The 17,234-nt window shown below is 43.2% G+C and overlaps 1 protein-coding gene across 11 annotated transcripts in view; it reads left to right on the forward strand.

The window, feature by feature from the left end:
* FOXP1 (forkhead box P1) overlaps positions 1–17,234 on the forward strand; it is a 794,287-nt gene that overhangs the window by 468,698 nt on the left and 308,355 nt on the right. For all 11 annotated transcript variants that reach the window (XM_073569710.1, XM_073569708.1, XM_073569704.1 and 8 more), the window contains one exon: positions 14,406–14,587. In XM_073569710.1, the coding sequence (XP_073425811.1) occupies positions 14,417–14,587 (171 nt within the window). In that variant the 5' untranslated portion in view covers positions 14,406–14,416. The remainder of the gene's footprint in view (positions 1–14,405; positions 14,588–17,234) is intronic.

Raw genomic sequence — 17,234 nt, forward strand, 5'->3', positions numbered from 1 at the left:
CACCTCCCACCACTGTAGTTTCTCCACCTGCACCCCCTCCAGCCACTTTCCATCCTCCCCCTCCTATTACATCTGCACCCCCTCCAGCCACTTTCCATCCTCCCCCTCCTATTACATCTGCACCCCCTCCAGCCACTTTCCATCCTCCCCCTCCTATTACATACCAGCAACCTCACCAGTACCAGCAACCTCCCCAGTACCAGACATCTCCCCACTTCCAGCAACCTGCCCCGTACCAAACTCCTTCCCCGTACCAAACTCCTTCCCCGTACCAAACTCCTTCCCCATACAACTTTCCATCAACATCATCTGCTCCTACAGTCCCTGCCCAACCCTCCACTCCACCGCCCACCACCTCTTCTGCCTCCCACATGTCCACCCATTCTGTATCTTTTTCCACACCATCACCTCTAACTGTTCCTTCCCCACCACGATCCCAGTCCTCTCTCCACACTCCCATTGTCGAAGTGTCCCGCAGCCCCTCCAGCAGTATTTCCACCCCACACTACACCGAGTTATAATGTTTTTTTTGTAATAAAAATGCCCATTTGGTTGGTTTCAAACCTTTATTAAAAAAGTTTTTTTAACTTTAAAAACAGTTTACACAAAAAACAATATTTTAAATAAAAGTTAAATTATTGTTTACACTGGTTGTCTGTCATTTCTTTTTGCGGCAAAATATGTTTAAAAAAAAGGTTAAATACAGGGTATTTAAAAGGTAAAAAGGTATTCAAAACCAGGAATATAACTGTGGGTAAATTTTAGCTTTTTGCCACAGTTGTGTTCCTGGTTGTGTTTGAAGCAAAGTATTTCACCTGAAAAGTTGTGTTTATTGTTGGTGATTTCCTAACAATGAACACAACTTTTGTTAAAAGGTGAAATACTTTGCATAAAACACAACCAGGTACACACCTGTGGCCTAAAGGTAAAAATAGTAAGACCATGACAAGATAGCCAACTTTGGTTGGCAAAGGTATATACTGTTGGTCCAGAAGGTACACAAGTTTGGTAGGGCACAAATCTTCCACACTCTGTCATCCTGCCAGTGTACTCTGCCTTGAGGTGACATAAAGTATAGTGCAAAATTGTCCCTCATTACTGAAACCGTCACAGAACTTCTAGTGGTAATATTTCCAATGACAACATCCATCTTCGCCAGTAACTTGCTCTTCTCTCCAACCTGCACTTTCTCCTCTACAACCTGTCAAAGAAGGGCTGTAGGAACATGCTATATATAGTTTTCCAGTAGCCAATCCCGTTCGGAAGGCCACAAGGGTCAATTTTAAAAACCAGATCCGGCGTAATCCGTCGAAAAACGGATAGAAAAACGGATGAACCGGATGAGACGGATCCGGTTTTGTCTGTCAAGAACAAGACGGATCCGGCAGAAAACCGGATCCGGCACATCAGGTTTTACAAAACATTTGCCGGATCCGGCATTCCGGCACGACGCCGGATCGCGCCTGACGCCTAAAACCTGATGTGTGAAAGTAGCCTTAGGAAGGCAAAGCCCCCCCAATTTTGAAGAGCAGGAAAGGACGACACATATTGGACATTTATGCGCCCACACAAAAATAGTGGCCCTAGTGAAGCCCCTTAGTGTACCTGCACAGTCTGACACCTTTCCCCCCTCAATGATGGCGCATCATGCCCCTATAGTGTACAATACACAATATGATGCCCCCACAGTGCAGTATGATTTTCCAAAGATTGTCCCCCTTACACTGATGCCCAAATAGTGCTCAATAAAGAATATGATTACCCCAAAGTGATCAATACACAGTATAGTGCCCTCACAGTGCCCAATACACATTTTGGTGCCCCATAGACAGTATGATGCCCCCACAGTGCCCCATAGACAGTATGATGCCCCCACAGTGCCCCATAGACAGTATGATGCCCCCCACAGTGCCCCATAGACAGTATGATGCCCCCCACAGTGCCCCATAGACAGTATGATGCCCCCACAGTGTACAATACACAATATGATGCCTCACAGTACCCCATATAGTATGACCCCCCCACACTGACCCGTGTACATTATGTTGCCCTCACAGTCCCCCATAGACAGTATGATGCCCCCACAGTGTCCCATAGACTTTTAAGATGTTCCCACAGTGTACTGTACACATTGATTCCCCACAGTGCCTCATAAACATTATGAAGCCCCCACAGTGCCCATTACTGGAGCATATCTGGGTGTTGTGCTGGGTGTGGTCTGGGGTAGCAGGCATGATGTACTGATGTGCTGGGCTGCTCCTGTGCGGAGCCTAAGGCTGTAAAGGTGAAGGGAGGAACCAGGAGCTTATGGCGGATGATGTAGACACATAGGAGACACCATGAAAAAATGGGAACTTCCCTGGATGTATACACATAAACCAGCCCTGTACGTAACATACATACATGTCTATTAACTCCATGTTCCCCATGGCATCTCCAGCCCTGCACTTTGCCCTAAGGATCCCAAATTTTCCACCCCAACAGATAACGTCGTTAAGCCGTAAGCCTCGATGAACTCATTAATTCCACCGCGCTAAATGACATTTCAGATTTTGGGTTCAGATCTAGACGATCCATACTGTAAAACAAAGCTGATAGTGCATTAATCACCCCCTTAACAACAGGTAATATGCATAATTTATGGCGGTATAATGCTATCTTTCTGATGTTTATGATGGATAATGCTCGCTTTTTTTTTCCCCTTGTGCTGCTGCTTTAAATTATACCAAAAGGAAAATTAATGAGAAAGTAGATTTATGACTTTCATTTGTTTGTCAATTCAGAAATTAATTGGGTGTTAATTTTAGTAGTCCCTCATCAGGCCGGGTCTGTAGGATGCCGGCCGCCCTCCGCAGTCATTGAATCCTACCTCTCATTTTCTGCGGGTCACCAGCTTTGCATACATTACGGCCGCCCCGAGGCTTCCTCTCTTGATTACTTCTTGAACTGCCTTGTACGCCTTCCCGTAATGATTATGAAAATTCACTATAGGGTAATGGGAACTAAACAAATCCCATCGTACATTTCATTTTCCCTGTACAGCTGTGTGTCGACACTTTTGTTTTTTTCCTTATTTTTTTTTTTTTTTCCTCCTTGTGTTTTTCTAAGGAAGCTGCTTATTTTCACATTTCTTAGGAATCGGCGCATCATTCTTTAACTGTCAAAGTATTTTTAACTTTTTTTTTTTTCCACTTCTGTTCCCATTATTTCACATTTCGGGATTAATTGTATGATTGCTTTAAAATACTATTGCAAGGAAAAAAAAAATCTTGGATGAAAGTTTCAAGGTATCCGTAGACCGCCGATCTCTCCAAGGAAGGAGAACTAGTGTCCTTCTGGCATCCTTTCGGCTGGTATATGCCACTAAATCTTCCTTATATTATTTATTTTACTCACAGACATAGCGCCATTAATTCCACAGCGCTTTACAGACACTAGAATCTCTGTCCCCATTGGGGCTCACAATCTAATTTCCTTATCAGTATGTCTTTGGAGTGTGGGTGGAAACTAGAGAACCCAGAGGAAACCCACACAAACATGGGGAGAACATATAAATTAGTCCTTGGTGGGATTTGAACCCAGGACCCCAATGCTGTAAGGCTGCACTGCTAACCACCAAGCCACCGTGCTGACCACGCATATCAATAACTTCCTTCGGAGTTATACATCTTAAGATGCCTCCAATGTAGACACCTAACAGAGACTGTTTCAATTTTTTTTTTTTTTTTTTTAGAAATGGCGCCACTCTTTTTCAACAGTCCAGATCTGGGATTGCAGCCCAGCCACGTTAAAGGGAACCTATTCTTTACTGAAACTACGGTAGTTTTATGACAGTATAGGACCTCATACAACAATAAAAATGATACCTGTCTTGTAGGAATCCGATGTTCCAGCGCAGAGAAATTGAGCTTTGAAGTTGCATGTAAACTGGAAGTGCACTCAATTTATAGGCCCGCCCCCAGTGCACTTCCTGGCTAATTTGCATGTGCCTTCAAAGCTTGATTTCTCAGCCCCAGCGCATCAGATTTCTACAGAAGAGGTGTCATTTTTATTGTTATACTAAAACCTATACAGCCGTGCCACTAGAATTAGTAGTAGAACCATCCTAACAGATTCCCTTTAAGTGTACTAATATATCTAATATATATGAAATAGTGGTTGAGCACTCCATCAGGTTTTTCTTCTGAATTAAGGTCACTAGTTTAATTTAGGGAAAAAAACTGATTGAGTACAATCCCTTTAATACAGTTGGAATCCTTCAGTCCAGAATTAAAGGGTCTCAATAGAAACTTCTAGAATTGTGTTTCATTGAGGGATCTCGTGCACTGCATATCCTAGGGGTAAGGCCTCATATCCATAGCAGCAGTAGGGGAGCCACAGAGGCGGTTCCTTTCAGACACTAATATCTTGTGGGGGTGCAAAATTAAGCTCCTACTCTTTCTTCTTAGCATGGCACAGGCGTGAAGTGAATGCCCGCCTAACTGCTCCTTAAAGAGAACCAGTCACTTTGAACATGAGCAGCTGAGAAGATCGATACATAGTTTTATGGAAAAGTAACTTGTATTTCGTGCATTAAAATACTGAGGAGTCCAGTGGGTGTTCCTAACTGCCAGGACCACCCACTGGACTCTTAAGTATTTAAATGTATAAAATACAAGTTCCTCTTAATATTTTCCCATAAAATTATATATCGATCTGCTCATCTCCTCCTGCTCTATCACAGGATGCAACACACTCCCATCGGGATCGCTTCCCTCTAAATCACAAATCCAGCTCTGCTACATCCGTTTCTGATGATATCGCTCTGATCCTTCATGATTCGTCCCATAAATGGAGCAAATCCGGGATGAATCCCTGTGTCCGCGCGCTCGCTCACGCGGTGTGTACTGAGAATTCCGGGAAGGATCGCTTTGAGAATTCTTTGCTCGTAGGCATGTCTTTGGGATGTTTTCACGTCCACGATTACGCTCCTCGCCTTCTGTTGACATGGCTTCTGTGAAAAGCAAAGATTTGATCCACTGCGAAGCTTTCCTTGTAGGCTTTGATACAGCTTAGTCTTGTGTTAAATTATTCAGAAATAATTATGGAACATGGTGTAGGTTATATGTTTTGATACAGCTCTGGGTATGGAATATAATTTCCAGTTATCAGCCTAACAGTGTGAGATTAGCACAGATTCATGTGTGTGAAATTGATTTGCCACTGAAAAATACTGTGGTCAAATACCTAGTGTCGTTCCCAGTTAATAAGGTTTTTTTTATTAGTTTTGCGCGACGTGACCGTATTTAAAGGGACAAGACTTCAAATAAATATATAAATAAATAAAAACATGAAACCCCGCGTGCAATTAGTGTGTTTTATGAAGTTATTAATCTGTAAACCTCCACTTGGATAGATCAATCTTCCCGGAATGGATTTAGGGCTGGGAGAAATTGGTGCAAATTAGGTACAGGGCATAATATATGGTGCAAAAAAAATCAGACTTATCTCGCTACTATTTGCAATCCTGTGTGCACCAATCATTTGCACCAAAAATGATGATTGTATAAATTTTTTTTATTATAATGCAATAATTAATTAATTAATTTAGTAATTATTATTAATTTAAAGGCGTTTTCTGATTCCAGAAAATCCATCCATCAACTGCACTGAGTAAGCAAACAGCGCTTTACTCACCCTTCCCAGGTCCGACACTGACTCTTTTCCGTTGCTCCTAGTGTCTATTATTAGGATATATTAAAAAAAAGAGGAAAAGAGTATATGTGCAATAAAAATTACACTTTATCAAATACACATTTAAAAAATAATTGAAGACATGATTGAAAACAGTAGGCTGCAATATCAAGTATAATAGATAGGGGGCCCTGTCAATACTGCAGCTCAATAGTACCGAGAATAAACGTTATATGTTTCTTTTACTACTGAGTGGACTTGAACCACTTGTCAGCAAAAGGTGCAAGGAATGTAAATACTGCTATAAAGCGTGCATATAGAGTAAATGCAAAAGTAATTAAAAGAAAAACACTTACATCGGCAATAGAGCTGTAGTGCAGGTGCTCCCTCTGCCCCAACGCACGTTTCGTGTATTAACTTCCTGAGGAGGAGTCATGTTGTTATCTAGTGTCTATTATTGTCTGGAGCCAAGTCACCAGCGCTGCAGTCAATCAGAGAGCTCAGCGGCTCTGCCCGAGTCAACAGCTTGGCTGAGCTCACTGATGATTGGTTGGAGCACTATCGACTTGACATTAGAGCTGCAAGCAATAATAGTTAAATAGGTTGAAAAAAAGATCCATCAAGCTCAACCTTTCTTACACAGGAGTAGTGGTGGAGACTCAGCGCTGGACCCAGTAAGGGTGAGCAAAGTTGAGCTATTTTGCTGGACACCTACAATGCCACATTGGACACAATCTTTCCCCGTGTTACCGTGCTGTAGCTCTAGCTCTAGACATCGTTTCTATTCAACTAGTTTTTGCTCTTATTTCTTTTTGCTCAGATCTAGTGTAATACTTTATTTGATCTGCGGGGGAGCTGTAGGGAAATCAAACACTTTATGCATAATTCTTAAGGTCTGAACAATGGGACCGCATGTGTTTGAGGGACCCTTACATCATAAAAAGTCGATACTAATGGATATAAACTTATAGAATAAACCACCTATGTGGATTTTTTTTTCTTTTGCTCCTTGTTCACACCTCTGTTTGCTTTTAATGTTGAAGATGTGAGTGCTGAGCACATCGAGTATTTATCATAAATCTCCTAGCTATAATTATCCTAGATGGTACATCACACATCAAAGTCGTGCAGACATGGTGGTTCAAAAGGTGAGAGAGACAAGGAGCTTCTACCTAGATCAGGGTTGTTAAGACAGAAAGGAGACATTACTTTTTCTCCCCCTTACTTCCATTGGAAAGGCAGTACAGTTCTTCTGATTAGCTACGTCACTTACCCCATCTGCAGGGCATGACAGTAGCTTAGATATCCATGTATACCACCACTCATAGTGACAGTTAATTGTTACTAGTCGTAACCATGGATACCTAAGCTACTGCAATGGCCTGCACATGGGGTAAGTGACATAGCAAATCAGAAGAACTATGCTACTTTTTTAATTGGAGGCATTTGCTATTATTATTATTATTATTATTATTATTATTATTATTATTATTATTATTACACCTACTAAATATTGAGATAGGATCTTGGAGATGGGAATACCTTTTTAAGCTTTCCCAGAAAACGTTCCGCCTATGGGCAAAAAAACACCTTTAAAAAAAAAAAATAAAATAAAATAAATAAAAGATCTTGGCTTATCTACATGTCTTAAATTCGTGAAATAAACAGTGACTTCATTCTTTTTGGATAAGATACTTCATAGGTGACTCATTTTACCCCTGAATTATAAAAACAAACAAACTAGAAACTATCCTAAAATTCATCCGAAAACTTCTGATTACACGGATGAAGTATTTGTATCTGAAGATGCAGAAATTTATAGAGGTGTTTTATTCCCTTTCCATTTGCAATGGCCAATGTCTTAACACTGTGTAGCTTAAGGGCTGAGAAAAAAAATGGGTGGCTCCTTGGAAAAGCTGAGTGGATACAAAGCTTTCTCCACTTTGGACAATTTGTTTTAATTAGAAGGTTTCTTAGGCTATGTGCACACGTTGCGGATTCCGCTGCGGTTTTTTCCGCGCGGAAACGCAGGTAAAACCGCAGGTAAAGTGACCTGCGGTTTTCCTGCGGTTTGGTCTGCGATTTTGCCCTGCGGTTTCACACCTCTACTATGGTAGAGGTATGAAACCGCTGCGGAAACCGCACAAACAATTGACATGCTGCGGTTTGTAAACCGCAGCAAAACCGCGCAGAAAAAAACGCACCGTCAGCACAGCGTTTTTGAAACCCCATAGGGTTTCATTGTACTGTACTTGGTCAGCGGAACTGCTGCGTTTCCGCAGGGGCAAAACCGCTGCGGAAACGCAGCAGAAACCACACAATTGTAAAAGTTGTTCTCCACGATCAGTTATAATCGTAAGGGATCCTGTCAGACTGCTCAATTTCCCTACAGCATCACCACTGGCCAAACAAAGCATGACAGGCTTCCTGTTGGAATCAGTAGCCTGCCTGTAAAGTAAGGACATTCTTGGTCCTCCAGAACATGAGATGCTCTTTGTTGGCATTAATGGCTACAGATAAAGATCCTGATTATGAGATCTGTTCTATTAATTCACGGTTCCCAAATATTTCAATGTGAGAAATATAGAGAACCCCTTTAAAAGAGACATCGAAACTCAAGCGTATGCTCCATAAAATGTTAATTAAACTACTTCTTAAAACTGCTCTTCCATAGATGACATATATGAACTAGTCTCATTATCGGTGATACATTTTTGATCCCTAAAGGTTCTACTGTTGGAACCTCCCTATAGGTAAAAGGAGTATAAGTGAGCATGTGCGACCACTGCTCCATTCACTGTTTATAGTGAGCATGTGCGACCACTGCTCCATTCACTGTTTTTAGTGAGCATGTGCGACCACTGCTCCATTCACTGTTTATAGTGAGCATGTACGACCACTGCTCCAATCACTGATTATAGTGAGCATGTGCGACCACTGCTCCAATCACTGATTATAGTGTGCGTGTGCGGCCACTGCTTCATTCACTGTTTATAGTGAGCATGTGCGATCACTGCTCTAATCACTGTTTAGTGGTCGCACATGCTCATTGTACTCTAGTCACTGTTTATAGTGAGCATGTGCGACCACTACTCCATTCACTGTTTATAGTGAGCATGTGCGACCACTGCTCCATTCACTGTTTATAGTGAGCATGTACGACCACTGCTCCAATCACTGTTTATAGTGAGCATGTACGACCACTGCTCCAATCACTGATTATAGTGTGCGGCCACTGCTTCATTCACTGTTTATAGTGAGCATGTACGACCACTGCTCCAATCACTGTTTATAGTGAGCATGTACGACCACTGCTCCAATCACTGATTATAGTGTGCGTGTGCGACCACTGCTTCATTCACTGTTTATAGTGAGCATATACGACCACTGCTCCATTCACTGTTCATAGTGAGCATGTACGACCACTGCTCCATTCACTGTTTATAGTGAGCATGTACGACCACTGCTCCAATCACTGTTTATAGTGAGCATGTGCGACCACTGCTCCATTCACTGTTTATAGTGAGCATGTACGTCCACTGCTCCAATCACTGTTTATAGTGAGCATGTACGACCACTGCTTCATTCACTGTTTATAGTGAGCATATACGACCACTGCTTCATTCACTGTTCATAGTGAGCATGTACGACCACTGCTCCATTCACTGTTTATAGTGAGCATGTACGACCACTGCTCCAATCACTGTTTATAGTGAGCATGTGCGACCACTGCTCCATTCACTGTTTATAGTGAGCATGTACGTCCACTGCTCCAATCACTGTTTATAGTGAGCATGTACGACCACTGCTCCAATCACTGATTATAGTGTGCGTGTGCGGCCACTGCTTCATTCACTGTTTATAGTGAGCATATACGACCACTGCCCCATTCACTGTTTATAGTGAGCATGTACGTCCACTGCTCCAATCACTGTTTATAGTGAGCATGTACGACCACTGCTCCAATCACTGATTATAGTGTGCGTGTGCGGCCACTGCTTCATTCACTGTTTATAGTGAGCATATACGACCACTGCTCCATTCACTGTTTATAGTGAGCATGTATGACCACTGCTCCAATCACTGATTATAGTGTGCGTTTGCGGCCACTGCTTCATTCACTGTTTATAGTGAGCATGTGCGATCACTGCTCCAATCACTGTTTAGTGGTCGCACATGCTCATTGTACCTCTAGTCACTGTTTATAGTGAGCATGTGCGACCACTACTCCATTCACTGTTTATAGTGAGCATGTGCGACCACTACTCCATTCACTGTTTATAGTGAGCATGTGCGACCACTGCTCCATTCACTGTTTATAGTGAGCATGGCGACCAATGGTCCAATCACTGATTATAGTGAGCATGTGCAACCACTGCTCCACTCATTATTTATAGTGAGCATGTTCGACAACTGCTCCAATGATTTTTTTATAGTGAGCATGAGAGACCACTGCTCTAATCACTGTTTACAATGAGTATGTGCGACCTTTACTCAAGTCACCGTTTATAGTGATCATGTGCGTCCACTACTCCATTGAATGTTTATAGTGTTAGGGCTGGCGGAACGCACCAAATAATAAAATAATAGTAGGTGCATTCTCAGCCCGGGGTCCACCGTGCAGGGGTGGTAAACTGCTGCTTAGTAATGGCGGAGGTATAAAGTGGTGGGGAAAAGGTCACACGTGGGTTAACGTCACCCAGTGTGAACAGAAGCGAACTCTGTTAACTCACAGAGCTGCGCTACTGCAGAACATAAATACCGTTGCCTGTTTAGCTCACAGATCCTGGCCACGGAGCGCACAGAAAGCGGTCACAGAACTCTGCCCCAAGGACACAGGGTCAGAGTCCCTCTAGACCTTTTGAGCGTGCGGCGTCGTACCTGCGGACGCCACTATAGACGCTGACTATGGATTATCGAGCACGTGCACCGTGGCGTGCCGAGCCACCGGTGGGCACTGATGCCTGTCTCAAACTCTGTCCTACCTACACCTAAGCCTGGGCGCATAACAGGCTAGGCTGCACATCACATGCGTACCAAGGGTAGGGGTTTCCAATGAGTCATTCACCAGAGACATTCATACGTGCATACGACACTCACTCCTCATAGTCTGATAATGCAGTCTATACTAGCGCATGGCCGAGCGGCCATGCGAACCATTTATAGCAGCGTCCTACCGGGACCTTCCTGACCTTTCTGATGGTCCAATCCGAGCTGGAGAAGGACCTGAGCATATGTGACCTCCGATCTCCAATGAGAGATCGTCCCACGGGTATGCTCAGTGGACCGAAAGGAGGACTTGGTCCCTGGAGTGGCTCGTTGCTGACCAGCATGTGTTGCTATAGGTGGACCACAGGTGGCAGCAGCAATCAAGCCCACAGAGCTGGTCTGAGCAGAGCGCCGGGATCGACGAGTCTGCTTAGCAGGCTCCTCTGCAGCCGAAGGGGAATGGAAGACCGCCGAATGCAAAGCTCGGGATTCCTGCTGTGCAGCAGCAGGAACCCGAAGCCTAACATATAGTGAGCATGTGTGACCACTGCTCCATTCACTGTTCATAGTGAGCATGTGCGACCACTGCTCCATTCACTGTTTATAGTGAGCATGTGCGACCACTGCTCCATTCACTGTTTATAGTGAGCATGTGCGACCACTGCTCCATTCACTATTTATAGTGAGCATGTGAGACCACTGCTCTAATCACTGTTTGCAATGAGCATGTGCAACCCCTGCTCAAGTCACTGTTTATAGTGAGCATGTGCGTACACTACTCCATTCACTGTTTACAGTGAGCATGTGCGACCACTGCTCCATTCACTGTTCATAGTGAGTATGTGCGACCACTGCTCCATTCACTGCTTATAGTGAGCATGTGCGACCACTGCTCCATTCACTGTTTATAGTGAGCATGTGCGACCACTGCTCCATTCACTGTTTATAGTGAGCATGTGAGACCACTGCTCTAATCACTGTTTACAATGAGCATGTGCAACCCCTGCTCAAGTCACTGTTTATAGTGAGCATGTGCGACCACTGCTCTAATCACTGTTTATAGTGAGCATGTGCGTCCACTACTCCATTCACTGTTTATAGTGAGCACGTGCGACCACTGCTCCATTCACTGTTTATAGTGAGCAGCTGCGACCACTGCTCCATTCACTGTTTATAGTGAGCATGTGCAACCACTGCTCCAATCACAGTTTATAATGAGCATGTGCGACCACTACTCTAGTCACTGTTTATAGTGAGCATGTGCGACCAATACTCTAATCACTGTTTATAGTGAGCATGTGGGACCTCTGCTCCATTCACTGTTTATAGTAAGCATGTATGACCACTGCGCCATTCACTGTTTATAGTGAGCATATGCGACCACTGCTCCATTCACTGTTTATAGTGAGCATGTGCGACAACTGCTCCATTTACTGTTTATAGTGAGCATGTGCGACCACTGCTATAATCACTGTTTATAGTGAGCATGTGCGACCATTACTCTAGTCACTGTTTATAGTGGGCATTGTCGACCACGACCACTGCTCCATTCACTGTTTATAATAAGCATGCTCCATTCATTGTTTGTAATGAGCATGTGCGACCACTGCTCCAATCACTTTTTCTAGTGGGCATGTGCGACCACTGCTCCAATCACTGTTTATAGTGAGCATGTGTGATGACTTCTGCTCTAAACATAGAGGATGTTCAGCCCTCCTGCCTGGAATTTGTGAAAATCTCAATAGCCGGGCACCCAGTGTTCATATATTTGTCATCTATGCTTTTAATATGAAAACTCACTTAAAATGACACAACAGATAGTCCATCATCTGTCACCATAACTCGCTCTATATACGGTGCTGTTTTTTGGTCACTGTATGCCGGTATTATTTGAGCACTGTATGGTGGTTGTTTACTAGAGTTGCTCTATATTGTATATTATTTTTGCAGTGTATGGAGGGGGGGGGTGAATAACCTGCATTGCCTTTTTGACAACTATATGTGGCCCTTCTGCGCTCTATGGAGTGATATTCAGCCCATGGATGGAGCTGCCGGAGGCGCAGCACAAGGCATCACCCAACATAAGGCCAGAACACAGCTTTATATACATGTAGACACGTCTCTGTAGTGACTCACTCGGCCTCTCCAACGTCATTGACTTGTTTATTCTGCCTATATCGTAATCCAAGGTGTGGAAGGGCAAATAAATACCCTCCGGACTCAATGACATTTAGCTCCGCAGTATATGCTATCACTCTAGTCACATTTATCTCTTCCTGCAGAAGAGACCGATCTTTCAAGAACAGGTTTTATTTGATTTAGTGCAGATTTTTTTTTTTTTAAACTTGGGGGAGGTCCATTTTTTTGGTGTGTTTCCTGTTTGAGGAAATGCGAAAAAAAAATATAACAGCACTCCTGCAGAATGACGAGGGTACTGCATCAAAATTTACATTTGCACTTGAACTTAACGAAAATGCATCAACTAGGGAAAAAAGTCCTATTTTTATTATTTAAATAATTATTATGTTAGAAATTCTTTGTCTTGAGTTAAAAAAAAAAAAAAAAAAATCCCACCATTTTGTGCCTACAGCTCCTATACAAACGCTATAGTTGCGGCTTGTAGGCAAACTCTGTGTGGCACAAGATCATTAAGAAAAGTGGTTGCAAAAATATACACACCCATCAGACTTCAGGCCTGACGTACACATTTAAAATGGCTAGATGACCGTTGTTCGGTTAAGCATTCAGCTGGCTTCCATCTCGGCTGTCTCTTTCATATGCATCCGTGCGAGCGCCCCTATATTCTCTATGAGACCCGTATGGAGACCACTTATCTCCAAGAGACAATACGTCCAAAATCGGACATATGCTGGATTGATATTTCCCCTAACAGTAAATTGTCCGGGACCCCTATACACTATAGATTGTTTGACGATATTGGCGGGTTCGTCCAACCACAGTCTAATGTGTTTACGGAGGACTTCAGGTTTTATCCAGACTTCCATTTTTTTTTTTCTTTTTGCACCCGTTTTGCTCCATTTCCACTTTTACAAGAAATCTGCCCCCCCCCAAAAAAAAAAGTAAAAGAAAATAAAAAATTCCAAGTCTTTCCTGCCATTGAACCTGTAAAACTTGGACAGCACTTGGATGACACGTGGATTGTACGACTGCAGTGTTTTTTATTTTTATTTGAATGGCCGAATTTAATCCACGACTCGGATCAAAAACGGATATAACCACCTGACGTGATTCACGTGGACGCAAGGGATAAAACATGAAAATTGTCAAAAAAGATCAAAATAGAATAAAAAAAATTTTGGGGTTTTTTTTTTGCGGGAAAATTTCTGCTAGTTTATTTAGATTTCCTTGGAGGAAAAAGAATTCAGTCTTCCCGATTTCACATCTCTCGTTACGTTACCCGTTTTGTGCGATGTACAAATTCACGACTTTGCTTTAACGTTCCTATAAAACATGCATCTAAAGAAAAAAAGCGAAAGTGATAAACAAAAACAAGTCGCTACATTTCGAAATGAAAATTTGCCACAATTATAGCTGTTAAAGAAAATAAACAGTAACGGTTAGCGAGAAGCGCTCAGGAAAGATAAATTGTATGAAAGGAAATGACAAATGTTTACAGTTTTGGGGCTGATTTTAAGCAGAGCACGTATCTTCCAATGCACTAACTGTTTTAACAGCTGTTTTATTATGTTTTCTCCCCCCCCCCATCCCTTCTTGTTATAAAGGGCTTTGAGTCATGATGCAAGAATCTGGGACTGAGACGAAAAGTAACGATTCATCCGTGCAGAATGGTGGAAATTCTGGTAACCACTTACTAGAGTGCACATTACGGGAAACGCGATCCAACGGAGAGACACCTTCTCTGGACGCCGCTGCAGCCGATATTGCATATCTTCAGCAACACCAGGTACCGTGCCCCTTACGTCCCCCCCCATCCCTGATCTAAAGTGGTAGAGAAAACAGAACCATCCATGCAATCACAATGGAATGTGAAATTTATACTTTATTATGTGTTCTGGCGCCCGGGCCCAGGCATTCATCACAGCAAAAAAATAGATCAAAGACGTTTGCGCTGCCCGAAAAAGCCAGTGTGTACTGTTTAGTACCAAAAAGTAGCCCTGCTGACAACTGTTAAAACGAAGGATACTTCCCCTGCTACTGAGTGAAAGTTATGTTGTTTTTTTTTTTTTTTTTGCATCTGATCTAGCATGAAAGTGGATACAAATCTCAAAAATGCAAATCCCAAAACGCGTGGTGAGAGTGGTCGAAATGCGCTGAAACCCACAGGAACCGATCCTTCATGTCCCTTTATTGCCTGTGATGCTTAGTAAATGGTAGCGGTGGATTTGGGGGAGGCTAAGGTTACAGTGATGCTACAGAATGGATGCTGGGGTTTCGAATGTGTTTTACAGTCCACAGCATCAAGTATGTCCCTCGTAGACCAGAATTGAAGGGGTTGGGAAAACATTGATGCAAATATTTTTAAAAAATCAGCGTTTAGGATCCCTCATCTATTAGCCAAAGTGGTGATTGGCAATGACCCCGACCTGCAACATCATAGGCGTATCTGATCCCCAGCTGAGGAATAGTTAGACTGGCTTTGGGCAGCGCACTTTTTATTACCCTTTATGCGTCGTCTCATGGCCCTTTAGAGGCTCTTGTTCTCATTGTACGGAAGACTTCATTATGGATGAAAATCGGTTCCGGTGATCGGATCACAATAGTGACATATACAGGCTGCAGAAGTTCTTCTTCTGCAGTACTCTTGAGTGAGGAATCTCAGTAATGTCCCCACGATGGCAGTGAGCTGGTACCTCCACCTACCGCCAGGGGTTTACCAGCGACTCCTGATAGTATTTATTTAATCTCAGCAGTAACTTCAGTTTGGGTGAAAGCATTAAACTACAAAGGTAAAATATCCCATGACGAAATCGAGAGCGATGTAGGTAGAAACTGGTTTGCATTTAAAATGGAAAATCATTTTTAATTGTGGTTCATTTTTTGTTTTTGTGAATGTGTATGTACCATGCTGGGACTTGACCATGCTGGCTCATACCGTAGATTCTCTCATTCGAGAGAATCTTGTCGAATGTGCAAATGACACTCTGAACAAACTCTGATCAGAGTTTGATCATTGTGTTGTTTACTTCTTTCAGCTGAGAAGGAGATGGAGAACAGAATTTCTCCATCTTCTCCATTGTGTCAGTCCTCAGAATTCGGACTGTACTCTGATGTCATCCGAGTGCAGTCCAATGTTTTCCACATATTCATTGACTTGCATGGCTGAGTGCCATTGGAATATCTGATCAAACTCGGACATTATTTCCTACTAACAGGTTCAGTCCGAGGAAAAAATAAGACCTGTGCATGACCCCATAGACTAACATTGATCCGAGTGCAATCTGATGTTTTGCCGGAAGGTTCTCGGACGGATAATACGATGGCGTGAGCGAGCCCTTGGGGTTCGTTTCCTACTTGTTGGCTTAGTGGCAGTCATTCATGCTCTTCAGATGAACACTGAAGGATCTGATCATTCTGTGTGCATAAGTTGACAATATTCTCGGCAGCTCAGGTCCAGTTTGCGCTGACACGAGAACGATGAGCGTAAAAGATCGTTTCATGAGTAGAGATGAGCGAATTTGTTCGGATTTTTGGCCTCAAATCTGATTTTGACATATTCAGGCCATATTCGAACACTATTGGTGCCGAAGGTATGTTTGATGATCGGTTCTGAACATATTCGGTAATTTCTAGTGACGCTCGGCTGTGTTTGACGAATATTGCAAAAACAATTTTCGGTTCCGATCGTATTCGGAACCGAATCCGAACAAATTCGCTCATCTCTATTCATGAGCAATGGGCAAAACGCTTGGTTGTCAGGGGATCCTTCTTAGGAATGCTGGTTCACGATAATCTTGCAGTGTAAGGAGGCCTTTGGTTTGCAGGAAGATAACCATACTTGGTCCCATTGAGTTACCAGCTCTTGGGTCCTGGTGAAGACATGGAGAGGACAAAGAAGCACCAGTTTGTGGTTGGCTGAATCTCTCACCAGAATGATCGCCTAATTTTGATCTTTGCTGTGGAGTCCCCTCTCTTCTCTGTACATCGCTCTCTTATGGTGCTGCATATCAGATGGTAGCGGACTAGCTTGACGGATGAGTGATCATTATCGTCCAAGACATCGATTGGGCAAGTTGGGACATTGGGTACAAAGTGATCAGTTGTTGGTCACTTGACTGTTACAGTCAAAATGTATTATTTCGGCCAACATTTATGCAGGCTGTCCTGGCAGAGATATTGATGGCTTATCTGTAGGCTCCCCCCTTCCCCAAGATCAGCTGCTATTTGCTTCGGCGCCAGCGCAGCTCCATTCAAAGTGTAGCGGTCACTGCCAGGTACAGTAGCACGGCTCCTACTTTTTTGAAAATAAGTTTTTGGGCAATGGCCGGTAGCAGCCGCTACACTGCTTATCGTTGGAGGTACCGGGGTTCAGACTCCCACCGTTCTACTGTTGATCACCTGTCTTGGGGATAGTTTGTGAATACCCATGCCCG

The sequence above is a fragment of the Dendrobates tinctorius genome, unplaced genomic scaffold (genome assembly GCF_039654945.1).
Source record: "Dendrobates tinctorius isolate UK_male_01 unplaced genomic scaffold, ASM3965494v1 ptg000027l, whole genome shotgun sequence".
Lineage (NCBI taxonomy): Eukaryota > Metazoa > Chordata > Amphibia > Anura > Dendrobatidae > Dendrobates > Dendrobates tinctorius.